Below are 27,627 nucleotides of genomic sequence, written 5' to 3'. Positions count from 1 at the left end.
CTCAGAAAGCGAGTTAGAGTCTGAAGGATACTTTGAAGTCAATGTAAGATATGCGATCGTCAACAATCATGGATAAGCAATCATGGAGGTGGCTAGGGGGAATTATAACTTTTATGTGAATGATGGTGGGGGAATGAGAATTTCAGACGTTATTTTTTCGAAAAAGGTTTATTTTTGGCAGTGTTAGTTGTAGTTACATGTATCTTCAGTACTGTGGAAGACATGGTTTTTGTTTGCTTTTAATTATTACTAGTATTTTGCAAGGAAATTTCATACCTATTCAGCTGCAATAGAGCATAATTGGAGCTGCTATGGCACATGTACAGATGTAACAAAGTGCTTCCTATGTTTATGACTCATTGTCTGTGATATATACATTTGCCATGATCCTTAGATTTTGTACCCGTTCCTTGAATGTACCTAGTTAATGGATATCTTTGCAGCTTACATATTTATTGGGGTGTTGTGTTTCTATATCTGCTCTACTTATCTAATACTCTGCATCTTCAAGTACAATATTGCAGCAGGAATGTTGGTGACGGTGCAAGTTTCACAATGTGCAATTTGTGCAGGAAGTGTGAAATCTTGTCTTTACAATATTAGTCTTTTCTGTCACTGCCAGGTTGTTTTGAAAGAGGAAAAAGTAAGCACCAGCAAATGTCCTGTATTTCAATGTACATGTATCAAAAACACCACCTGTTAACCAAAACTAAAACTGCAGTTCATTCTGGCATGTTGCAGACTGAGGTTACTGGATGTTAGCACATCTATGACTTTAACCATGGCCGAAACTACAAGATAAAAGGGCTGCTTTTATTGGCGGGAGGATCAGTATTCATACTGGTCTGGTCTGTTTTTAACTTGAAGACAGAAATGAACAGTGAAGCACAGCAGTGAGAAGTGGGCAGTTTATTTTGTGGTAGCCTGTCTTTGTAAATGGTTACCATAAACAGAAAAGGAGCCAAATGTCCTTGTCACATTTGAAATTGTACAATCTAAAGAATCACCTGAAGAATGAGTGTAAAATGAATGTAAAGTGTTTGCTAGTAAAAATGTCAAACAAAATGTACTTGAAGCCTGTATCAATTTGCATTGTACAATCAGTGTGTTCTGTTAAACATGTACCGCCCTGCACTTGGACATTCCATGCATGTATATAGAAGGTGCCGCAGTAGGGTGTAATGTCTTTTGTCTATGTGGGTCATGCAGTAATCTTTTAGTAATTCTCAGGCAATAAAGCTTGCGTTTCCAATCCTGCAGTGACTTTGTTTGCATTTGAATGGGTGAACTTCCGTCAAAGGTGTTAATGGTAATCACGGTATTTTCAGACGAGTTTGTTTTCCAAAACTCGTCAAAATTGTCCAAATATTGAGTTACACCGCCAAGCGCGCTTGATGGCACGGTTGGAAAGTTTCTGTTCACTTGTACAACTGCCTTGTTCGTTTTAGAAATCTGGAAGCCAGCTATTGTGGAACAGAGAATGAGTCGTATGAGATGGCATAAAATGTGCAAGTGACTCTATACAAAGTAAACTATACGGATGCTTTTATCAAAAAAGCCATGTCAAAACCTACATGTAGTACTCTGCCATGTTGTATCATAAAGCCTTCATAATGAAAGATACTAGTAAATGTAAATGTATTTTAGAATAAACAAGAAGTGCTGTGCTATGCACAAAACGGGCTGGACAAAATGAGGTGAAAAGTTATTTATTTGCAAACCCCACTGAAAATCACAAACCAAACCAGCTGCTCCATTCTGTAACACAAACAAACATGCCCACTGGATTCCTCATTTGCAAAAACTTCACACAAGTGGTGTAACACACAGTCTTGGTCTCTGTCAAGCATACTTGTCAACCTCTTCTATTACTGTACATGTTCGTCAAAAACAAAATTACGTAAAAATAATCAACATCACTCAGAATTACAACTACTCCATACAAAAATACTTGGGAATCTTACATTTGATGACAGGCTAACATCAGTTGACAACTTGTACAAAGAATGTCTATTGTCACATCATAGGTTGTTTGCAACACCTTGTAGGCTTCATAATGTAATCTGAACATACAAAGTAAATGTTGGAACTGAAGTACATCCTTTGCACTATCCTTAACAAGTTGTTTCAGAGCCAGTATCACAGATGTATGAATCGTAAAACAACTGTATGAAATGGGAGCAAACAAATAAAGACAGCAGCTTTGAAAACCTAATTTTAATATTCTAATAGATGAAAGGATGATGGCTAATACCCGTGCAATTTGGGATAATTGAACACCATCCCATTTTTTTCATCTTCTAATCGTTATTACCATTGTGTGCCTCTCTTTAGCCTTGCAACTAGCAGAACACCTTCAGTACGTACTAAGTAAGAAAAGAGAATATTACCTAGCACAAGACTTTTCATACAAAGTGGACTGTTTATAATTCCAGCACAACTTCAACCTTCAGAACTTACTGGAATGACAACTGAAAATATCATGCAAAGCTATGAAGACAATAATGTACTGGGTATAACCTTGTAAGATTCCACTTGGGGTTTCATAATATTTAGACTTCAGACAGCAAAGCAGCTAATAGTACATACACTGTGCTGAACTTTCTCCCTATGCTGGGCTAGAACACACAGTACGTTTGTATTAGTTACAGCATAGGGTTCAGTCAACTTCAGAGAAGTCAAACTCTACATACAGATTTATCCTTGATATGGAATGAAAATTTCCTCAGCCTTACAAGACAAAGAAGTTGCCGCAAAGGAAGCAGCAAACGCAGTACAAAGTAGTAGTAGTAGAATAATAATATGTACAACTTGTTTCAGTACATTTCATCAGAGCTCTGAAACTTACAACTCTTTGTACAGAGTACAGTCATTTAGATTAACTACAATTTCATTGTTTTATATTTCATTCTAGATCATTACAATATAGTCTACATTTACATTAAGTGTAAATTCCTTGATAAATTTAAATTTTCAATGAGAAACATTACATACTCCTTTTCTATGTGCAGATAGATTCACAACTCTACAGTACACCTGTACATCTATGAGTGAAGACTTTGTATTCATTACTGCGTATGTCTGGTAAACCCAGAGGACAGGGTGTGGATGACTTTGTATTTCTTCACTGGAGATATTTTCAGAATAGATACATTGTATTTCCCTTCATCTAGTTACAATTGAAGATTGGCTCAGATGGAAGACCAGTTAAAGTTAAGTCTTTTCCACTCCACCCTACCCTCAGGATTCACACAGACTACAGCTATAACATGGACGGATTTCTACAAACCAACAAACATCCATGACTATGCTGAGGACTCCACCTCCGGTAGCTTGTTGGGGTCGCCTGCCAGCTGCGGGTTCATGGTGCCGTCAGCTATCATCTCAACAACCAGCACATTCTCTTTGTCTTCCTCCGCTTGTTGCTGTTCCAACACCTCCTGCAAAATATAGGGCCATATTTTAACATAACTGATCTTTATCAACAAATGGCCCACACGTACCCTGCTTAGGCATACCTCACATTTGCAAACCGAGGCCTGGCCCGGGCAGCTTTCGGGAACGAAACGTATGATATAAAAGACACCAAACTACACAAGTGTATATTTTTACATATGCATCAAATATTTTTCGTTTCCACAAACAGCCCGGCCGACCACCGGTTTGGAAATGTGACATTAGCCTTAGTAATATTTTCAGTAAACCAAACACACGAAACAGATCTAGACAGAACTCCCTCTAAGCAACATCTCCTAAGGACTAGTAGATCCCAACTGTAAATTAGTAATATCACAGGTGTAACTGGGCAGACAGTGTACCCCTGTATAGAACATCTCTGGGTAGTTGGCAGCTTTGGCCAGAGGTATATTCTGGCCACCTGTGCTGCTGAGAACACAACATGTACTATTACTCTGAATGTGTTCGTGTAACAAGAATGTGGGTTATAGAGTGACTCCTTTTCCTGCTGTCTTGACCCTTTACCTTAGAAAGAGCTGTGAGGCTTCTTGGGGACACCTCTCCTACTTGGTCGCCCTGGCCAACTTGTGCAGGTGCCTCCTCACTTCCATCAGGCACCCCATTTTCTGCAATGGGCTCCTCTTTGTCTTCACTCTTGTCCTCACCTAACAAGGAAACATGGATGATTAGTTTATGATGGACAACGCATCACTTGCTGGTAACATGTATACTTATTCCTCAGTCTTTTATACATTAAAAAGGCCACCAAAAACATTCAATAACTTGCTATTGTTTTTTCTATTTGGCTGTACTTATATTGAATTGTTCTGTCACCGTCATTCTAGTGACGCTAAAGAAGAGTGATGGATGACACTCGAAACGTCCAGAAGTAAATCTCCGTATTTTATCCAGTTTGTCTCTTTTAAAGAATTTTGAAGTCTGTACTATACCAACCTTGCTCAGGCACTGCAACCTCGCCGTTCTGTCCTTCCCCTGCAGCCTCTGCTGTACCATCTTCATTGACATCAGCAGATTTAGGTTTGAATGAGACTTCCTGATCAGGCTCTGCACCGGTTACTACAGACTCCTCCCCCTGTGCGGGTCTCACAGGAGAACCGGGCTGATCCGGTTTGGCTGGAGAGCCGGCCTTCTGTGGTGACGCGGTCTGTTCTGGCTGGTTTGCAGACGGCGCAGTGTTGGCGTCTGAAACGTCTCTCTCTGCCTGCACACCTGTTGGAATGTCTGTCACCTGTTCAAACTGCTCCGTCTCCTGTTCTTCATCTTCCTCCCCACTGCCATAGCTGGACAAACACATTCAAGTTGCCTTCAATCTTAAAATATTTGTGACGTGCTGTAAATGCATTTAAGTTCACGGGGATTTAATCTCGTGGTAGCAGGAAGAAGGTGGTTTTAAGTTCGCGGTAGCACCATGCACTGTAGTATCTTACTGTCATGGAAAAATGTTTGCGGTGGTTTTAAGTTCTTAGTGAAGCCGCCACCGCGAAAACCGCAAATATTAAGCCACCACAAAAGTTTCTGCATTTACAGTATTCTTAAACAGCAAGCTACTACAAAGAAACTTTTTGGTAAAGGGTGTAAACAAAGTTCTTGGCAACATACTTTGTACTGTAGGCAAAGAAACACAATTTTTACAAGGTATTTCCAACAAAGTTGAAGATGCTGTACAACCAACTCTACTAACAACTGCAACTTATGAACTGACCAAAAATGAAGTGTATCTCATGTTGATGTCCAAACTGTAGAGTGTAATTTTCTTTGCTGCCTTCACTACCAAAATGTATCTTGGGGGCATGACCCCCTTACTAACCTGGTGAGAGGTTGTAATTCACTCACTGACAGGTCAAACTTGACAGGAGGCACTTCAGGGTACATTCTGGAAAATACAACAGGAGGTGGTTAGATAAACTCACATTGCACAAACATAATATCACTCATCTTGTGATGCAGGCAGCAGAATAGGAAGTGAACACATTACAAGAAATGCTCTTCTCACCTGCTCCCCTGTCCTGTTCCCTGAGTGCTCACTCCACTGCTGGCCTGAGTAAGGACAAAAACAAATCAGTTTGACAAAAACTGAAGCTGCTCAATTTCTCTGTAAAATCTACCATCTTAAATAAAATTCCGGTTGAAAGAAAAAAAGGAAGGGACACAAATACAGCCCATTATGTCATAGCTGGGCCACAATAACGTTTGATACCAGTGTTCCAGACCGGGTGATAATTTTCCGTATCACACAGGCTTGTATCACACAGGCGTCCATCAATTAAATAAAGGGAAGGGACACAACACAGTATTCGCATGTAAGTTTTATCTGTATTTGAATGGATGTTATTGTATCTGTTTATACTGTATGTTAACTTTATTTGTATGGGCCCTGGAAGATTAGCTCAATTGAGCTGAAGGGTATCTCAATAAACCAACAGCCCAGTACCTTATCCCTGTGCCAGCCTGCCTGCGTGCCCGTGGTGTGGCTGGCTGTCCCCTTGGGCGTGGTGTCTCCATCCTCGTCTCCCGTCTCCGTGGAGCTGCTGCTGTCAGACTTGGCCTCGCCCTCCCCACCGGCCGCCGCCTCACTACCCGTTGTCTGGTCCTCCTCACCAGACTGGACAAACAGTTTCAAATTATGTGAGTGTCACTGATAAAATCTACTGGATAGTAGTTGAAACGTCTGACAGTTTCCCAAACTGTATCCAGTTGCTTGAGTAACTACTTATTGGAGTTTCAAATCATGCTTTAGTGCACTTCTAGAATGGATTTGATTGTAGATTTTGATGTACGAAATACTTCCAGGAATAACTGTCTGTACATGCCTACATAACAAGTACATTCAAAAAGTATATTCTAAAGGCAAACTTGCTGAAAGCCTTGTTGAAACTCATTTTAGGTATTCGTTTTACCAGTGCCAATGATAAAAACTGATATGTAAAGTACATTTTGAAGGATCTATTTGGTACAAATAGCTGTGAACCTTTTACATTAGGGGCGTTGTTAAGAGCAAGCTAACCTGTGTGGGCTGCAGCCAGTTCTTGGAGGGGGAGCTGTCCAGGTCCTGCATCAGCCTGAAGAAGGCCAGCTCATTAAACAGGATCTCTGAGATGTCCACCAACAGGTCTTCTCCACAGTCTCGCATCCTGCACGGCAGACATATGGTATACTGTTACTGTTTACTCACAGGTAGCAGTTTTCTCAAACCAGCTCACTGAAGAGCTGTTCTTCCATTTGTTGAGTCAAAGACTGTTGTACCACAGGTAGCAGTTTGTGTGAAAGTGATCTCAAACCAGTTTAGCTCAATGAAGAGCTATTTCTTCCATTAGTCATGTCAAAGACAGACATTATGTATTTACAGGTTCATTGTACCAGCATAATTTCCCTGGCTCTTTTTGACAAGAACAATGAACAGTGGAACTCGGCTTAACGTCCCTTACTAAGAACTGCAACCCTTTCCAGTAGTGTGCATGTCAGACAAGCGACACTTTATTTATTTATTTATTAATCTTTAGGGTAGTCCCTTCAGTTAATGTAGTAACTGATTTCCAAGGGAGCCCTATAACAATAATAATAACTCAAAGTATAAAAGATAACTACTAACATAGGATTGAACATAACAAAGCAATAATCCAATTCGGATTTGTAAATCATATAAGCAACTTAGGAACACTCAAAAGAATAACAACTCATACTTGATAACAAAAACAAACACTGCTGGAATTGAACTCACAGTTCCAGGTCAAGAGGCAGGGCTGCAAAACCCTGAACTACGCACGCTACACTGTGTCAAGCTAGAAATCATGCATACAGTACATGACAAAAATGACCTGCACAAGTTATTGAAAGAGTTTAAGGAGAATATCTAATTAGTATTTGATTGTGAATGTATGGAGAAAAGGATCACTTACTTCCTTCCTACAAACTTCTGCAGGGAGTCCTGCAGGATGGTTCCCAGCTGTTTGTGGAAAAACCTGCTGAACTCCTGAAACAGGGACATAGAAAAGTTACCATCATCATCATACTGATAATATACAAGATTAATTCTGAATTGCTTCCTTAGTGATGACAACTTAAGGAACAACATACATGTGGATGTCTTTGATACATTTGCCAAAAATGAAGACCAAAAAAAGCTCTGGAACAGCTAAGCTCTGGAACTCATTGCCACAAGACATAGTGACTCTCTCGGACAGACATAAGTTCTACACTAGTACCAACAACCATTTCAGTGACATAGATCAGCGCCCTTAAGAACAGCTGCTAAGCTGAGGTTTGGTCTTCACAGCATATAAATAAAAGCTAGGCAGCTGCACTAAAGAAGCAAACAAACAAAGACGGTTTCTGTGTACTAACAACTCATCCTCTACCTTGCTGTCGTCCCTGTGTCGTGTGAGAGACATGACCAGCCTTACCTTGCTATCGTCCCTGTGTCGTGTGAGAGACATGACCAGCCTGCGGATGTAAGCCAGCAGCTGGGGGGAGCACACCTCCTCCATGTGCTCCTTCAGGTGAGGGATCACCTCCGTCATGATGGCCTTAATCTCCTGGTCCAGCTGCTGGGTGTCCACACGGGGGTACTGGGGGGAACACAATACAGGAGTTAAACACCTGTTGTCATTGTTTACACAAGAATACTGGGGGAAAATTACATCATGCTGCTGTTTCTGGCATGATCTTACAAATGCAATAATATTAATAGTCTACAGTCCTTAAACTCAAAGTAGAAGGCTTCTCTTTGAGGACTATGCACATTTCTTACAGCAATTAGTTTTCAATCTCTCAATCTTTATTCATTAAATCATCATTGGAGGTACACTCGAATAGTAGAAACTTTGAATATCTTTTATTCTACAAAATGTAATAAAATCACAATAACAATAGACATTACGATAGCAGGACAGACTTAAAACATACACTTATGCATCAGTCAGGGTTTTTTTTTAAATGAAAAAACAAACAAACAATGACAGTGAAGACAGCAAACTAGTAACAGACAGTGACTGACCGGCCCATCAGATATGGAGCTCTCAGAGCCGACATCCTGAGCTGAGGAGTTGCTGGTAGCGCTGTTGGTGCTGGTGGCGGCGGAGGTGGTGTTGGCCTGGCCGGGCTCCGAGCTGTGCGGGGAGGCGTCGTCCCCTCCCTCAGCCTCCGCCTTCAACCGCTCGTACTCCCGCATCCGGTGCATGGCGCGGTCCAGGTGGATGACCGTGTTGCCGAGGTCGTCGTTGGCGAAGGGGTCGAAGCCGCCCTCGGACTGAGGGGTGGACATGGAGCTGGCGGAGCCGGCATCTTCCATGTAGTCATACTGACCAGGCATGGTGCGCCCCTCCTCCCCACCTTCATTATCTGAGGTTACCATACTGTCACTGGGGAGAGAATGACGTACACTGTAGTCAGTATACTTAATCTCTCAGTAAATGTTCAGTACAGTGTATGCATGTTTACTTGCTTTGCTGTTGTAATGCTTACAAGTGCATATTGCCTCTACTACATGTACATAAGTTAACGCAGTTTAAATCCACAGTAAACTCTGACAAAATGTCTTGAATCACCATAAGATAAGACTATATGAGCACCCTGTACTAAACAAGACCTTACCAAGATTTTATCCACAGGAGACAATGTATGTTTAATGTTTGATCCTGACAATCATTGGAATACCCTTTTAAAATGCACACAAATTTGATCCATCTTGCTGATACATAATGAGCAACCGAACAAAAAAAGATGTTTTGATCAAAAAGAACAGAGTAAGTAAATTGAGAGGAACTTAAACAAGCTTTCACCTCTGACACTACAAAAGTACAAGTTAGAGAGAAAGCTAGAAGAATACCTGGGCGTCTGTTCAGAGTTTCCCCCCAGCCAAGCCCTGAGGTTGACAGGCATGCTGATGGGGGGTCTGTGCTGTTTGATACTGTCTTCTGTCAGGTATCTGGTCACCAAGTCCTGCAGGAAACACATACAAACACGACTTTATTAGTCAGGTAAAATTCCTGGACAAGTTTTCCATGCAAGAAGACTTTCACATTGTCCTTTTGGAGGGAAGGGGATATGAAGCCTGCAGCCCTGTGTATGAGGGAGCTGTAAGCATTAGCACCAGGCATCAAACCTCTGTATGTAAAAGAATCCAACACATTTATCATGAAGAGTAGGGGTAACCTGGTGTTATTGGACAAAAATGCGAGCCGTAGTGAAGCTGCATTGCTTCTCCTCAATTGAGGATGACTGCTTTACAACACGACACATGTAATTTAAAAGACTGAATAAAATGTTGATTGCTTTTTGTATTAGAGTCACAATATCATGAAGGCAAGGCATATACAGTATTTTACAACTGATATGAAAGAGACATCATTAACGGAGAAGGCATTAGAGTTATTAAGCTTGAGCAAACTTTCTGAATAGTTTAACCCAGCTATCCTTGGCTCTTATATCAAGAAGATTCAAGCAAAAAATCAAAACTTTTCCACCATAAGACCCACCTGTAAGGCATACAGGGCCCTCCGGCGCAGGTAGTCCGAGGTGAGCATCTGTAGCTCCCGGAACAGCTCGATCAGGAAATGTGGACGGGACTCGTTTTGTGAGATCAGCGTGGCCACTTCTGAGTAGATGGTGTCACGCAGGGCCTCAAATAACGACACCTCACTGGCAGCATGGGACGACCTACAGAAACAGCACAACAGTAAGATTCTGTATTAAACACAGACTTTCGTTTCAGGCCTTATTCTTTAATCCCAGTTGAACACTTCATGCACAACCTGATATCAAGTAAAAGCCTCCTTATATTAGAATGTGAACTAGAAAGGCAATATTCATGCAAAAATGCAGAATGTTTTCCCTCTAGCCTGGTGTCAAGCTACTCACATACAATACTGTAGCATTAGGCTTGCCCTAAAGTAGTGTGTGTAAGAATTATGGCTATGAATGGGGGTATCTGAGTAGCCTGACGTGATAGCCAGCGCAAGTAGCCAGGCCTGGTGTACAGCCCAGCCTTTTCCGTAAACCCTTTCTGCCAGGAGGAAGAAAGAAAAAGAACACACCAGCAAAAACAATATGTTTTCGACAAAGATGTTCAAGCAATTTAGCAACTCACAGTACATCTGCATCAGGCCTCTCGCTGCCGGTGACACTGGACATCTTGCTGGAGATACTGGTGGTGTCCTGGAACGCTGTACCGCTGATGCCGGCTGTCACGTGGGGGAAGCTCTGGTACAACTGGTCACCTTCTGCTTCATACATCGTACCTCTGTGGCCTAGTGAGGAATAATACACATAAATTAACAGCTCATTGATCTTACAAAATCCTTTGAAATTAAACTACAATTCAGTCAGTTAAGGAGTTGTAAGCATTGCCAACAAGAAATAAGATGTAGAATACTGAACATTTTTGGCTTATACAACATATATACTAATCTGCTAAAGAAAATGTAACTTAATGTACCTCTCTTTTTGGACTTCTTTGTCTTGGAGTCAGGAGTACCTTGCATTCTTGAACTGAAAAGCGAAGACAGAGTTGTAAGGAAAAAAGTAACACATGACTTTCAACAATTCTTTTTAACAATGAGCATATCAAACAGCTTTATTACAAGGAAAAGAAGACGAAGCTTACCTTTCTCTGGCCTTTTTGAGTTGTGTGAAGTCTAACTTGGGTACTGATGTTGGAGCAGCAGCCTGTGCTGTTCTACCCTTCCCACTGGAGACTGGGGCAGCCGCAGGTGGCCTGGCAGGGACGTCTGACTGCCTCCTCAGCTTCTCTGGTGGAATGGTGATGTCTGTCTGCTGCATCCCCTCACTGGTGGGGTGCAGGCCCCGGTACCCACTCCCCGGCATGGGGAGCCTGTAGGACTGGGTGGTGTCAGGGTTGGGGAAGTTCGCAGGGAAGCTGGGACTAAAGGCGAAGGAACCACGGGGTTGACTTGGATAGGACGCGAACGGGCTGAGCTGTGGGTGTGAGAAGGGGTTGCTGTCCGGGCGGAAGGGTGCGGAGGTTGGAGTGGGGGAGGTGACGGCAGGATGGTTGGGGTCCTGCAGGGAGTGTGCGCCCTCCCAGGTCTGCTGCATGACCACCAGGTCGTGCTGCTGCTGGGACAGCTGGTTGTAGCACTGCAGCAGCTGGGCCAGCAGCTGCTGCTTCTGCTGCAGCTGGCCACTGAAGTACGCCAACAGGTCCGTGCGGGGCGTCTGGGGGGACGCGCTCCCGCTGCCGTACCCGCTGGAACCGTTCAGGCTGGTGGACACCAGCCTGTTCAGCAACTAGGGAGAACACAAGAGGGACATCAAATCAATATGCCAGAGACAAGAAATCTTAAACAGTCAAACCTGTACAAGTGATCATCTCTATACAAAGATCACATGGCCAAACGTTGACTTCTTAGATGTCCCATAAAAACAATTTTTCTTGTTGACACAAGAATTAAGAATCCTTAAGATTTTCCTGATCCCGAGTGGTCTTCTTGGGTAGGTTTGACTGTTTCGAAAAATTTACATCAAAATGCAAGTTAAATATGTGGTGCCCTTTAGATTTGATATGTTAGTTCTCTGTAGCAGTCCTTACCTGTTGATCAGCGAGCAGTGCCTGACACAGGTTAGTGGTGGAGCCCATCTGCTGCTGGAGGTGTCCACACAGGTCCTGCAGCCGGCGGCACTCCTTCACTACCCACCCCGACACATCCTCCTGCATCAGCTCCTCTGCTGAACGGTAGTTCTACACACAACAATCATGCTTATTAGATCTGTGACATAGACACAAACAAATACACACACACACACACACACACACGCACACACACAGGTCCTGCAGCCGGCGACACTCCTTCACTACCCACCCAGACACATCCTCCTGCATCAGCTCCTCTGCTGAACGGTAGTTCTACACACAACAATCATGCTTATTAGATCTGTGACATAGACACAAACAAATACACACACACACACACACACACACGCACACACACAGGTCCTGCAGCCGGCGACACTCCTTCACTACCCACCCAGACACATCCTCCTGCATCAGCTCCTCTGCTGAACGGTAGTTCTACAGACAACAATCATGGTCATTACAAATAAGTTCTACACAGACACACACACACTCACACACACACACACACATATACACACAAACACACACACACACACACACACACACAAGTGATAAGATTTTGGAAATATTCTGGATCCAATAATTTTTCAAGGAGACTTTCTCACTAAAAGATGTTAGAGAACTTGAGTCTAGGCATACCTCTTGTCTATTCCTCCAAGAGTCCCTACTTGAGCTGTATCCCCGGCTCCCGGATGGTGCATCATAGATTCTCCCTGTAGAAAATGTACACAAAATGAGCACAAATTTTCACACACAACAACTAAGAAAACCACAAGACATATCTATGATTGAATTTTCTTCACATTCAGTGTAACACCAGTCTAGTAGTCCATTGTGTTCTGCTACTGCAGTGGTTTGAACACCCTGCAGCTGCAATCTGTGTTTCTTCAACTCTCTCCACTTTGTTCATTGTGAGCTTTCCTAGCTCCTAGTTTTCTTTCTGACTGCAATGGTCCTATTCCTCTATCCTTTAGGTCTGTCCACAGTAAGCCTAGCAGGTTCTTACAGTGCCTTCCTTTTTGCGATTTGTATGCCTATCAAGGCAAAGGCCTGCTAGGAACTGGTGGCAGTTTTACCTAAATCTTGGTCAGCTCTTGGAGACAGACGTAGATAGTTCCCACCCGGACCCCTCTCTATGGTGTAGGTGGCATGGCTGCCATCTTCTTCCTCCTCCTCTTCTGCCTGGACTATACCATCACTGGGGTAGCCTGGGGGAGATAGGTGAAACAAAACACTTGTAATTCTCACTCAAGGCAGGCAAAAGTAAGGATGGTCCAAGAGCTTTTTTGAGGCCTTATGGACAGTGGGTTGTTATTTACGGTGTCTAGGGCATGGTATTGGAAGGCAGAACCCAACCCTCTTCTTTCACCTCCCAACTGAAGTCAGGTACCCATTTTTACACCAGTGTGGAGCATGGGTGTCATGTTAAGTGCCTTACACAAGGACACAAGATTGGTAGTATGACAGGATTCAAACCAAGGACCCCTGGATTCTGCAGTTACACCACACAAATCTACATACTGTAGGTAGTGGTCAAACATATTACACAGTTATATTATAGGCCAAAGCGTAACCTTTCACAGGACAACACACAAAGTATGAAAAAAATTACTTGGTGGTCCATGGGAATCAAAACAACCACACCACTCAAGAGATGACCAAACATTGATGTTCTGTGCTGACTGACCTTCGTCCATAGAATTGAAGTCCATGCCCTGGTCCTGTACAGAATCACTACTACGCTGTGTGGACCCACCCCAGGTCGCCATGGTTACATCTCCACCACTCATCACGCTGTACCTGACGGGGAAATGTGAAAGTGGACAGTGGAATCAGTTGCACATTTAATTTTAGTTTTAAAAAAATGTTACCACATCCATTAAAGAACAAGCTGCTATAAAGCAGAGATGGTGAAGATTTAATTAACAGATTTAAAGTGAACTTCATGCTGGTCACTGTTTCCCCTGAAAAGTTACCATTCCAGCAAATCACATTAACGTTCTGTCTCAATCATGTATGTTAAAAAACCAGACTATCTTACCCTGGGAACCCTGATGTGTCACTGATGACCGAGAAGTCTCCCTTCTCCGCTGCTGACGTCTGAAAAAAAGTTTGAGATAAAGACTTATCTCAAATATAACCAAATAACATGCAATAAGGAATCAGGTACATTGTGCAATTTCTTGTCTTACTTCCATAGTAAAGATAAAATTAACACTTTGATGATGTCTTGCTGCTACTTCCTCTTAGGTACTTAAGCCTAGAGAAAAAATGTTTCCTGTTTCAGTCCAGAAAACAATTGGGGTTGATAGGTAGGGGTTATCTTTTTTTTTCCGGAAATTCCACCGGGAACTTAGGTGACTTGGTCCCCCCCGCCCCCCCCCAAAAAAAGTCTAGGGTCACCAGGTTTTTCTTGGGTAGGTAAGGAAACAGGAAACACGACATTTTTTCCTAGGCCTTAGCTAAATACACATTTATAAAGAGATAATACAAGCGTGGCAGCACAAGCAGACACATCTACAACGTGTGCAGTTACCCTGACTAGTCGTGCTTGTCTTTCTGTACGTACAAGATCTTCCAGTTCTGTACGCTTCCTGCGGATCTCCTCCCGTAGCATCATCTGCTGACGGAGCTCCTCCCAAGTGTCGCGGTCGGTGGGCCTTTGTCCTGCCAAGCGGAGCGATCACAAAAGTTACAACGCTTGAATCTTTGCATTAAAATCTTGTACACAATAATCTTACCATTACAGCCAGAAAAGAGCCAGATGTTGGAAGAGAACTTTGCATAATTTGCTAAAAAAAAACACCCTGTTTTAGTCCATCATGTGAAAACAACCTTCATGAACTGTTACAAAAAGCCATATTTTCTTTCTACAAAAAGACTTTTACATGAGTCTTTCATTGTTAGTACATTTTGTGTATTCTGCTCATTAGCTCTATAACATCATAACAGACTTCAGAATACATCTTGAAGACTTACTTGGAGGAAGCTGCCGCTGACTTGCACTTGTACCTTGATACTGTACTCGAGGTTGAGGCTGTGGAGCCTCTCCAGTGCTTCTATCCCTGTAGGCCCGTGCACTACTTGGGGCGGAGTCTGTCCTGGCCTCCTGTTAATACCAACACCGTACAGACTCTCAGTAATGCACACAAAGAATGACAACCTTCTGTACTTGGTAAAGATCATCAAAAAATCCTACACTGGCATGGTCACTGTTTCCTTAAAATTGCTGTCTAATACTTGGTTTGTTATTCAGATAGCAAATGCATGTACACCATTTTCCAATTTCCAATTTACACTTTTAAAACTAGTCATGTGGAAATATCTAGAACCCATAGTCAATTTATCCAACTTTATGGACAGTTACAAACATGCAAGATTTCATAAAATGATGGTAAAGGTAGTTCCATAGCCATAGGCCAGAGGGGCAATGGGTTATTATTCACTGTGTCTCGGGTACGGTGTTGGAAAGCAGAGCCCATTCCTCTCCTTCCAACACCTGAAGTCAGGTACCCATTTATTTATACACTTGTGTGAAATGAGGAAAGCCGTGCAAAGTGCCTTTCCCAATGGCACAGGATCGGTAAAATGACAAGATTTGAACCCAGGACTGCTGGGTTATGGGTCAAATAGCACTTTTCTATGTCAAATACCCTGCAACTATGCCATGACATGACAGGCATGAATAAACCAGCACCTGTTGGTGAGCCGTTGCCATGGTAAGCTTGGCGTCCTGTAGCCTGAGCAGCTCCTGCTGGATGGCCATCAGCCTCTCCTTCTCCTGCAGCAGGCTGGCCAGCTCCTCCTCCTGCATCCTCCGAACCTGGTCATCCATGCTGGAACATTCAATATAAAACACACAGTCAACATTAGGGTATATAAACCTGCATCCTCCTCACTTGGTCATCCATGCTGAAATATACAACACACATGTAAATGTTAAGGTATCTCCCTCTCTATAAGTGTTAATAGGCTTGGCCTTTCAGCCAACCATAATCAAATATAGGTTACACTTTTTACCCATCATTGCTCAGAATACTCTTTTAATACACTACAATCATCTCAAGTTGAAAAGGAAACTGTCTGTTGTTTGGAAGTAAAGGTATATTACAAAGGTAAACCATATGTAGTTTCTACACCTGCTATAACAAATATCTCAAATGAACAGTCACTCCAACAATTGCATCCCAATAGTCTGATACTGTGTCCCTTTGATATGATTCCTAGTTTATCTAAGCAGACAGCAAAGATGGAAGTTGTGCTACCTTTGCCCAGGCTGACTACTGGCAGTTGAGTCGGGGAGAGATGGAGGAGCCCTGGCCTGGTGAGGTGGAGGTTCCTCTGCATCCTCCTCCTCCGTCTCCCCTAACAGATCTGCCAGCTCCTTGGGGAGGGTGATGCCCGGCATGGAGCTGGTCTGCATCACAGACACCAGGTCCTGCAGGCGCCGTAGCTTCTCTTTGGCTTCCTGCAACTTCCTGAAGTTTGTATGGAGAGAAGCATTGTGTGTGAGATACAGCAACATGTGACACAACAGATAGCTAGCTGATATTTGACATGTACATGTATAAAGAGCCAAGAAAGGATTTTGAACAAGAACTCCAAAGTTATATTTTCAACAAAAACAGGATGACTTCAATTTTCAAATACAATTCAATCTCTACAACTGGATAAAAAACAGAAAAGAGAAACGTCCAGAAGATTTACTTCTGGACGTTTCGAGTGACATCCATCACTCTTCATCAGCGTCACTAGGATAACTTCAAATTTTTGTTCTTAACAACAATAAAGCTGTTGCTGAAAATGTTTCCAAGATTCCAATCTTTTACAACTAAATCTGCAGCACTGCACACACTTCGCTTGTAAAGTGAGACTTTTCAACATCATCCCTAAGCATTTCCTTATAAAGTATATAACACTGACCTGACTTTCTCCTTGATGACAGGGTCCTCTGCCATGGTGGCCAGTGTGGAGCTAGAAAGACTGACATTGTCCTCCTGGCCCCTGGCTCCATCAGCACCCATGTCACCTTCCTCCTCCTCCTCCTCTTTGTCATCTTCTTCATCATCACTGTCATCATCTTCATCTTCCTCGTCATCATCATCATCATCATCTTCTTCATCATCATCATCATCATCGTCATCATCTTGTTCAACCCCACTACAGCAAACATAGTAATGAGAAAATGAATGATGATTGTATGTAAAGCTAGTTCCTTTCCTATCTGCTGGTTACTCTTTATTTGTTTTCAACAAGTTTGCTCAGTGCAAGGCCATTGACCACTTCTAGGCACTGAACTACGCTCACTGTAGTATAGCAGCAACTCTTCTCCCTAAGTCAGAAACACCGAGTTTCGACAACTTTGATTAACTAACTCAATAGGCGAGTCAGGGGTAACAAGAAATTCTCCTTTGCCCAACCATCTAACTCATACAAACTTGCCAAAACGGAGAAGGTTAAAAAAAGATTTAGCTCACATTTTTGACATTAAAAAAAGCCAAATAGATTTTCTAAAATTTTCCAATAACTAACTTAGATAGACCTGGATGCATCTACTATTCTTCTGAAGTAACCTACTTCTCCAGGTAGTCTGAATCTCGTTGTTGGCTGGTGGTTGTGGAGATGGTTATGGTCTCGTCATCGAAGCCGCTGGCCTGGTAGGACCGCACCAACTCGCGCAGCTGGTTCAGGCGTTCCCGCACGTCCTGAAGTTTCCTTTGGAGCCAGATATACATACAGTTCATATCAAATCATTCTACAAACCACAGTGCATGTCTAGAAAAAGTGCATACCTTGAAGTTGAATGATGTTTTAATAAAGACAAGACATCTAGTACAATTTATCAGTTCTAACTGGTACAGAATGCACTTAAGTTTAACAGAATATCTCTTACTTATTGTGGTGGGGAACAGCCACAAAATATATGCACAATTGCAAAAAAATAAAGTTGCAAAATAGCCTTTTACTCTGACATCAGAATTTGGATTTTCTTTGGGTGTCATCCATATACTGTATATGTTTTCTTGGTGCTTTCAAGTTCGTGGTAATTGTAGGGACCTTTTCATCACAAACATAAAACCACAGCAAAAATGCTTGTTCTGCCCATCTCCCCCATGCTTTAATGATTTATTCATAGCACTCTTCTTTCTCCCTACCCATTAAATGATTTGATATGATATGAAGTCTGGGAAGCCTTTCCAAAGAGCAGACATGTCCTACCTCAGCTTGTTTTCTGTATCCTGGCGAGGAGCAGAGACAGCTGGTGCCCTGGCTGCAGGCTCCTGCTGGCCGGATTCTCTGCGCTTCATTGCCTCCTCAATGGACTCATTCTGACGGTTGTTAGATGTCACCGAGCTTGATGTGGGGTCTAATTCTGATACAGCAATGGAAAACATTTCCCATTACTCTACAATGATCACTACAGAAACCACAAATCAAAATAAAATGGGTGCTGTCCAAAAATTGAAAGTACATTTGTTCATCCGTGTTGGATGAACGGATTTGTTGCATCAAAAGTGGCAATCACCAATGCAACTTTTTATGTGTTGGTAAGAAAAATTGTCACAAATAAGACGTAAGAAAAATTGTCACAAATTAGATGTCCATTTAAAACAAACTTTCATTCAATGTTCAGTTGTTCTTTTTTGGCATCCAGTTCAGTTGTCAACTTCATCAGTTACCTCTAATAAACAACACACCACCAAATAAAAATGCTGGGAGCCTCTTTTCCCCACTTACCATGCATCTGTCGCAGGTGCTGCAGTGAGTGTAGCTGGCGCATGAGGTCTGCCATGTGCTCCTGCTTGCCTTGGAGCACCTGCAGCTTGTCCTTCAGCCGATCCGCCACGGCTTCTGGGATCACTCCTCCCTGTGCACCTTCCTCACCTACAGTACACAGCAGAGAGTCGAGCTTATTACTCAAGCTTAATCAGTTCTTTGGCAAAACTTGTAGGTTTTAATAATGATGTAACGTTGACAGCATTTTGCTTGGTTGATATTGGCTCATAACACATCAGTTGACATAAAATCCAACTTCTGCATATCTAACTCCAAGATCCGATAGAGGGTTCTACAGTATCCCATGATTTGGTTATGGGAGCATGCAATCTTCCCATGTATGCAAATCCAGTTCATGCAAATGAGCTGTCTGACCTTGAGCAGCCTGGCTACTCTGCAGGGTGTCCTGCACCTCCTCCTGCAGCTGGACCAGCATCCTCTGCCTGTCCTGCAGCTGTCTCAGCTGCTCCTGTTGCTCCAGCATCTTCCTCAGCAGCTCCTTCTGCTGTCTCAGACCCTCCAGGTCCTCCTCCTCAGGTCCAGAGGCCTTCTCGGTCGTGTCTGCCGCTCTGGCTGCGTCCTGGACAGGGGAACAACATGATTTTAAGTATGCAACTCAAGTCACTTACAATTTACCAATTGTCATGGAGTTTGTAAAAGTTTCCAAGTAATGCTTTGGTTGCAATATCATCACTTAATAATTGATAAGTAGTCATACAGTTGACACCATGTTTTTAGCTAATATATTGGTTGAAATATTGCACTTTTGTCATTAAATACAATTGACTTTGACAGAAAATAGAGTTTAAGATTCCTGTAATCTTAGAGTATTAGTCTAATTTCAATCTTGCAACATTGCCGTTTTTTTTAAACAGTTTCCAAAGTCTCCATCTCCATATTCCATGATTGTCATGTATCATAACTACTACCTTTGTATCCAGTAAAAACTAAACAAAACTTTAATTTTCAAAACTAAAACATAGAAAACAGAAGAACAATGTGTAAGTACATGTGGTTTGCAGGAAGGGGTAAGACGAGAACTGTGATCAAAAGCAACCGTCACCAGTGCACTGAAGAGGACATATTCAAAGAATCACTCCAGGACTTTTTACTCTGTGCTGAGGACAAAATCCCTTAGTTGTGAAGAGTAACACACAAGAGACAAGTCCAACCAACCATGTGCTCCAGAGAGACAACAGTGGTGCATCAAGTAAAGCACAACCCATGCACACAGTCACAGAGAGTAGACCCTCCACCTGAGTCCAAACCACCACGCAATGCTAACATTACCAAGCACGGTGTTGGAATTCATCAAGTACCTGCTGATTGTTTAGTTCCTCGGGATCGGGGGTGGCCCATGCGAGGCGCGGCGGGCGGCGGGCTCCAGGCTCGGGGCTGACCGCCCTCTCCGGTTCTTCAGGCGGCATGCCCCACGCCAGCAGTCTGGCTGCGTGGTCTCGCCTGGCCCCGGGCCCAGGGCTCACGGGCCTGCCATCGTTATCCCAGCTACCAAAGTTACCATTGGAGTCCTGCTCCATCTCTGACGAGGAATGGAAGCCCAGGTGGTCCTCAATCTGCGGGCGGTTGCGGGCGGTGTAGGTGGCCTCCTGCAGGGAACGACAAAGCAGCTCAACACGGTGTCTCTCCAATCGCTGACCCTCTCTCTACGCCAGGGAGGCCCGACATAGCTAACATGGCAACCAGACAGACAAGTCTCCAGGACGGGTGCACGAACATGATTTCGAAGGGTGGTGGGTTCAATCATAAGAAGAGTTGATCCGTATTCCATGGGGAATGGGCAAGTTGAGGAGGGAAATTGATGAAAGACTGGCCCATGAGAGGATACGAGCAAAGAGAGGAGTGGGCTAAAAAGGCAACAACAATCAACGGTGCTCAGATAGCTCAGACGTGATAGGACTTTACAGTTGACACTCTTCCTACAAGCAATCCTGATATAGCATTGAACCTTCAAAGCATTGCACATGGACTACAAAAACTGACTTCTAACAAGTCTCCAATGCTATCTCGATCAGATGAAGCCTACACAGACATGAACAGCCAGTGGTAAGAGAGGCCTCCTATGTGACTCCTAATCAAAGGCGTCCATGTCCACAATAGGCAAACTTATACTAAAACTAATGAACAGCATCAGGATCGGTTATATTATGTATGACAGGGTTTAAATCCTGTTGCAACTTTGGTCCATATGTTGGTATGATATCTATTTCTTCTTTAAGTCCAGGCATGGGTGAACTGAAAAAGTAGAAACTGTGCAGAAAGGTGACTTGAAAAGTGCATCCTCATCATAAAAGGAACACAACAGCCATTCAATCAATAAAACAAGTCTATAGAGTCCATTCCAAGACACCATGCGGATGTTTGTGGCCATTGTTTAGAATTGATTTTAAAGTTTTGTAATCATATGTATAGGACATTTGATACTTCAGAAATATTTGTAACACTGTTTCAACTTTATAAATATTTCCCTGGTCCTGTAAAACTTTGGAAATATTCATCGTGTGGAAATGGATACTTCTAATGGTTTCTAAATAATGATAACAGCATTCTACCATTATTTACCATTTTCTACCATTTTTTGTAAATGGTTCAGTGGGCTGGGAAGATAGCAATTCACACATCCTTGCAAAGTATGGTTGGGTGCCATGCAACAATGGCCCACCACAAAGGATCCAGCAGTGAAATCTAAAAATATACAGATGCAACAATAGGGCTTACTTTTATGGGGGCAATAAACTAATTTAACCATTTGGCCAGGTTTACTATTTTTTGTAAATATTTGTAAATGTGAAATAATCACACAGAGGTTTCACAATAATTCTAAATAAAGATATTTTTGTACAGTAACTTTCAAAATGTTTCTAAAATATTCAAAGGAATTCAAATATATGAGTACTTTCTCAGTCAATTTTTTTAAAATAATTTAATTATTGTGGCTCAGATATTCTTTTATTCAAAATAATTCAGACTAATTATAAATATCGCCTAAAAACCCTCATGGTGTCTTGGAATGGACTCTAATCCTTTCTGCCTACATCCATCATGTTTGTATGTAGTGTCATGGTCTGCTCATTCCAGCTTTTCCTGTATGCGAATTCTTAAGAAAATGCCAGTTGAAAAGTGCAAGACTGAATGCAACTTACACTTGTGACTTCGGAGATATCTGAGCGAGCGTCTCCAAGGTCAAGTGACATGCTGTAGGCGACAGAACCGTTGACGGACGTGTCGTCGTCTGCTTGACCCGCTGCCTCTCCCTCTCTGTCCCCAGCCTGTGACATAACGTATGCAGTGTATCAGCAATATTTCTACTAAATAGCAGAGACATAAAATCACAGCCACAGCCACAAACTATTCATCATTTTAACAATACGCTGAGGTTATAGTTTATCTCTTTGTGGGTGATTTGTCATGAATGCTGCCAAACGAAATTTGAAAAAAATCCCTCAGAACTACAGGCTTAAAGTGGAACTGACATCAACTGTAACATGAGTGGAGTAAAGCCATTACTGTGGTCTATATATGAAAGCAGGGCAGAGATCAAATGTTTAATGATCTAATGCTTTGGCAACGACAAATCTTTCCAACACATCTGGCAGCAAAGAAAAGGCAGTGCTTGCAAAGTTGACGTTATGATAGGTTACTAACTGATAAAATATGTATGTGTCTTAAAATAGCCTACTCTGACCATGCAAAAGCAAATGCATGCTATTATAAGAATATCAATACCAGCCCTATTATGAACAAAAAGAAACATTGCCAGAGACACAAATCTAGTATTGGAGGGTTATAGGCTTCAGGTCTTTATAAAGTGTCTGAACATGGCAATCTATTAATAACCACAAGTTACCGGACTTGAATCTCATAAAACAATATGACTATGGTAGGACATAAAAGATTTATCCTTCATTTACATACAAATTCAAAACTTAGTGGATTTATCATGTTCAACTGTTTTTCCTCTAACTTACAAACCATGTACTATCATAGACTCACTCTGCCAGCTCATTCTACTCACTTCTAGTGATACAAAAAAGAGTGATGGATGTCATCAAAAAAGTTTCAAGTAAATCTTCAAGTATCTCTTTAAATATTGTTTACCTGAATGTCTGACCTTCATCAATATATTTTTCTAATAGTACGCCAATAAGGCTCATAGTGGCAAGTTACACCTAGTCTCCCTGCGCTTGTTGGAACCCTTACATTTTAAAATGTTAAGTAATGGCTAATCAGAAAGTAATAAATACCAGTATTCTCTGAAGAAGACCAAGATAGCCCTTCTCCTGCTCTTCTAAGTGTCCCACCAGCTCTTGTAGTTTGTCTCTCTGTTCACGATTCCAGCTCTGCACAAGAGAAATACAGACACTTAAAAAAAGACACATTTGCATATACACATAGCATATAGATTTTAATGGTCATTTTGTATTCAACACTTACAAAATCTGCATACAGACCAATATCAGACATTGATAATAACAGATTGTCACAATTTACTCTGCTGTACATTTTGAACAGTGGATAAGCCGCTTTTCTGTTTGACTTTTCATATGGATTCTTATCTCAAAGTACAACTTATCTTGGTCAAGCTTTCTTCTAACAGACAGTGCACATCCTGATATTCATAATTCTGAATATTCTAACCATATCGCTGCTACTAAGCATCACATAAAACAGTGAAACGCAGACAACGCGAATCCCAGTTGAGTACATGTAACAGATGACTTATTATATGCAGATACCATGGTGTTACTGGTTAAACAAAAACAAACAAAACACCTACCGTCCCTGTGGAGTTCTCTATTTGACTCAGCATGCCCTTTGCCTGCTTCAGGTAATCCTGAAGATCATAAACAAATAACAATCAATCAATTAAGTCACTTCACATGTAGACTGAGATTTTAAAAATTGCATTGCATAAGGTATCAGGTTAATCATCTTCATCTGTCCATGCATTTTGACAGCGATTAAGACGGCATTATCATGATTATGCTGGAAAACAGGGTCTTTCTTTAAAAACGTATCTTTCCACAATGTACTTACAAACTCTCAATTTATGTTAACTCATTAAGTCATTGATTTATAACAGCCATAAGATTTATAACAGACATAAGTCTGCCAATGTCTTATTCCATCATGGCTACAGACTTCACAAATAAGGTAGAGACTACACTATTTGAACTGACAGATTGAGAACCATGCTTACGTCTAGAAGCCAGACATGAAATCACCACACACTCACCCTTATCTGCATGAGCCGCCCGATGATGTGACTGGTATCAGGCTGCAGGGAAAATCCGATAAGGAAAAGTGATTCAATTTGAAGCTGCAATATTGGCCCTGGCAGCCGTTACAAGGTCCCCAGGGGAAACCATGCTTAGATGTAATGTGTAGGAGGAAATCAAATTAACATCTGCAGTGCAGGGTCATGTCTGCCTACCATTGATTCAAGGTTACCAGAAAATGGGGCTAGTTTGCCATTTACTGAGATAAGCAAGGCAAAAATGAATTCAATGCATTAGCTAAAATCAACATATCATAAAATAGCTTTAATGGTTCTGTGTAAAGATGAGGTATGAGCATTATTGAAAGGAGCTCCCATATATATATATATATATGTTTAATGCTGTGTGATCCTGTGCACTGCCTGGTTACGGTTGTGCGGCAAATATACAGTTATACTACTGAAATTTTCATCATGATTTTACGTTTGCAGTTTTCAAAGTGACTGTTTCGACCAATATTTCCATTACTATCTGCTGTACAGCTCAAATTACTATCATGAACTTAAAACCACTTCAAACATTTAATCCCCTACTGCAAAGTTAAATCAGTGCAAACTTAAAAGCATTTAGTATGACAGCCTTGTAACAGACAAATACAATACTTTAGTATCTTTGGTTGAAATATGCACTGAAAGTGTAGTTTGCCAATGATCTTACAAAACTTAGGCAAATCTTTTGATATCCAAATTGTAATACAATCAGAACAGACTTGGCTACCTCTAGAGATTCGACAGAAGAAGCCTCCTCTCTCCTGACTGCCGCTGCAGTAGCAGTTGCTGGTGCCCGTGTGGGTAGCGACAGTTGGTTGACACGAGCGCCTTGGTGGGACGGTTTAACCTGCGTCGTGGCAGACCTTTCGTTGTTTGCTACAGCGTTGTTGGCACCCACTGTCATTCGTGCCCCTACATTCAGTTGGTTGTCCTACAACATACAAAAGAGGAAAATTACCTTAACAGCAATTACAATCATTTATTCACATCTGCAACCATGCATCTATCCAATGCTGATCCTGTCTTCAGTGTAAATCATTGTACACTGGAAACTATGTTATTTGACCACATTTGACATTATATGACCACAAATACATTGCCAAATCCAAACTTTAAGTGTAGCTGGTACTGCGCAATTACAAGAGTCAAGAGGTACGTGAGAGTTAAAATAATTGTCTTCTATTGTACACAGTATGTATAAACTACGATAGTAACATACCATTGTTAAGGGAGCAGAAGCAGACCGTGGGCTCACGCCTGGCCCGAGTCCAGCCTGTCGGTACAGGCTGTCTACTAGAGGAGGACCACCAGGATATCTGCCCATCATTCGCCTGTCGTTGTTCATACTGGGCTGGTTCACGGACTTGGACTGTCTGGGGATGGCTCCCATGGAGAACTGCAAGAAACCCAGAATCATTGAGACAGGCGAGCAAGCAAATGCTTGAAATTGAATCCTTATAGCAAACCAATTGGAAGTTATCACTTGTCAGCTCCAATGGCAAAACCGCAATCAGCTGAGATGGAAACTGTGGTAAGTATTGCCAAGTATTCTAACACATATGAAATCACTTGAACTTTCATGAAGTCTGTGTCAGGCTTTCATGCCTGAAGACCAGGATTTGTTTGTACTGTTGGGGATGCCATAGATGGCACTTGGAGCTATCAACTGTCTTTGTGCTGCACCTTGTAGATTGTAAAGCACCATTTGCACCCTAAACATGCATGACATCATCAGTCATTGTATCTCATGAGCTCAGGCGAAAGGACCTAGGTGGATATGTACATTGTCGAAGTTGAGTGAAAAGGTGGATATGGATTATTTTTAAATGTTCCCACTAATCTGGAAGTTCCTTACCAGGTTGTTTGGTCTGCTGTCCATCATGGCAGCGCTCAGACTGAGCATGTCGCTATCACTCAGGTTGTGCCGTGCCGGTCTCCTGTCCGGGACAGAAGGCCCCTCCGTGAAGGACTGGCTGATCAGCTGTCTGCTTTTGCCAGCCATTCTCTAACTGTGTCTGTGAAGAAACATGGGAAAACCCAACATGAACTCAAATAATATAAAGTAATTTTGAAAGTGTAAAGTATGATCTGTTAACTGAGGAATTTTATTAATTGATAATGAAGGCCGGGGGCTATTGACAGGAATTGTTACAAACTAATCAGAAGCTAAGGAATGCAACCAATCAGAATAACCGTTAACATCCAGGAAGTGTTTGGTTGTTACCCTGTTGTTACATTTGTCTGATCAGATGTTAAGTTACATATAATTGTTATCACCTCTTGATATCAAAGGCTCTCCTGGTAAAATTTTGGGAATAGCACTAAAATCTCCAGATTTCCCAGTCAAAACATCCCCTGGTTGACGAATTCTAGTGACACCTTGAGGCTTTATGAATTCCTAATGTGGTATGGCCTTGCCATTGTCAAGTATGTATTGCAGTTGACAAACCCATGGTGAAGGATCCAATTCAACTATGAAATGATGAACAGGGACTGGGAGTTACACAAAAACTGTGGCAAAAGGTTGGGACACCTAATCCCTCGATCAAAATTGTCTGAATTTTACCATAACGATTTTCGAAAGGTCAGTCCATGCCTTAATTATAGGCAAAAGAGCGCTCCGCCCACCCAAACACTTCCACTAAAACCGCGTATGGGACGGCTGGTATAGGCAGGTTCATTGTCACAGGTTAGTGCTAAAACACCGAGCAAATACTAGTTCCATCGTGTATCATTTTCCTCAGGTTTGTCTCCTGGGGTTATGAATTTGCAAAATCTTGCGGAAATCTGTTGCTAAGCAACGCACAACTGGTGCAGCGGAGATAAATTATTCATGACATCCCGGGACGATTTGTTTTCCCTGACGAAAATGTCAGCCGCAAAACGAGAATCTCGACCGTTTCTCTGGCAAACAAATCATCACTGCAAGCATACGCATTTCGTTCACTAGTTTGCGTGAATTTTATCCTTTCTTAACTATGATATAAGGTTAATTTATGCTGATGATTATTCGTCTTTATCGCCTAATTAGTAGCTCGAAGACACCTGCTGCTGTAAGTCGCCTGCGCGCCGACCTGAAAAGAAGTTTTGGTATATTTTCGACCGGACCGCCTCCTAACAGGTCTTGCGTTATTGCAAGGCTGTGTAGGATCCTATCACGGTATCAAACCCAAAATAGAAACCTTAAAGAACATCTTTACTTACCTTAAACTGTATCTGGCCTTTCTTGGACGTTATAAGACAGGAGCAGGTAGTTGAATGTCTTGCACAACGTCTTACCTGCCCTCCCCCATCACGGTGATGGACACTGCGTTTCGCTGCAGCCTGATCACACAATCGCCGTGGATGGATATCTCCCGTATTTCGTTGCCACTGTTAGCAAAAATCCTTAAATATAACAGAGCCTGCAAGCTATTTACAAGTCTCTATGAACTTCAGAAATATCCTTATATTTGAAAGTTCAAAGTCGTAATAGATATGGTGATATCAATGTGTC

At 42.1% G+C, this 27,627-nt stretch overlaps 1 protein-coding gene across 3 annotated transcripts; it reads right to left on the bottom strand.

Moving 5' to 3' along the window:
- Positions 1-1,693: 1,693 nt before the first annotated feature.
- LOC118419097 (pericentriolar material 1 protein-like) lies at positions 1,694-27,523 on the bottom strand. 3 transcript variants are annotated; one of them, XM_035825381.1, is made up of 38 exons: positions 27,336-27,523; positions 25,987-26,146; positions 25,351-25,527; positions 24,859-25,062; positions 24,099-24,140; positions 23,640-23,696; positions 23,107-23,202; positions 22,006-22,131; positions 20,164-20,451; positions 19,220-19,424; positions 18,806-18,952; positions 18,287-18,440; positions 17,645-17,782; positions 16,991-17,227; positions 16,333-16,545; positions 15,765-15,903; positions 15,047-15,176; positions 14,604-14,734; positions 14,109-14,167; positions 13,755-13,867; positions 13,144-13,275; positions 12,707-12,780; positions 12,023-12,172; positions 11,078-11,721; positions 10,910-10,962; positions 10,562-10,721; positions 9,951-10,131; positions 9,302-9,414; positions 8,471-8,834; positions 7,878-8,042; positions 7,374-7,447; positions 6,482-6,608; positions 5,909-6,079; positions 5,471-5,514; positions 5,285-5,350; positions 4,411-4,757; positions 3,982-4,121; positions 1,694-3,440 (listed from the first exon to the last, which is right to left on the bottom strand). In XM_035825381.1, the coding sequence occupies exons 2-38, from the start codon at positions 26,131-26,133 to the stop codon at positions 3,306-3,308; spliced, it is 5,943 nt and encodes a 1,980-aa protein (XP_035681274.1). In that variant the 5' UTR covers positions 26,134-26,146; positions 27,336-27,523; the 3' UTR covers positions 1,694-3,305. The 3 variants fall into 3 exon arrangements, with proteins under 3 accessions (XP_035681274.1, XP_035681275.1, XP_035681276.1); XM_035825382.1 differs by having other exon boundaries at positions 14,637-14,734; XM_035825383.1 differs by lacking the exon at positions 20,164-20,451.
- Positions 27,524-27,627: the final 104 nt, after the last annotated feature.

Source organism: Branchiostoma floridae, chromosome 7 (assembly GCF_000003815.2).
Source record: "Branchiostoma floridae strain S238N-H82 chromosome 7, Bfl_VNyyK, whole genome shotgun sequence".
NCBI lineage: Eukaryota > Metazoa > Chordata > Leptocardii > Amphioxiformes > Branchiostomatidae > Branchiostoma > Branchiostoma floridae.
The sequence above is the reverse complement of the archived record's forward strand: the minus strand, read 5'-3'. Positions and strand labels throughout refer to the sequence as shown.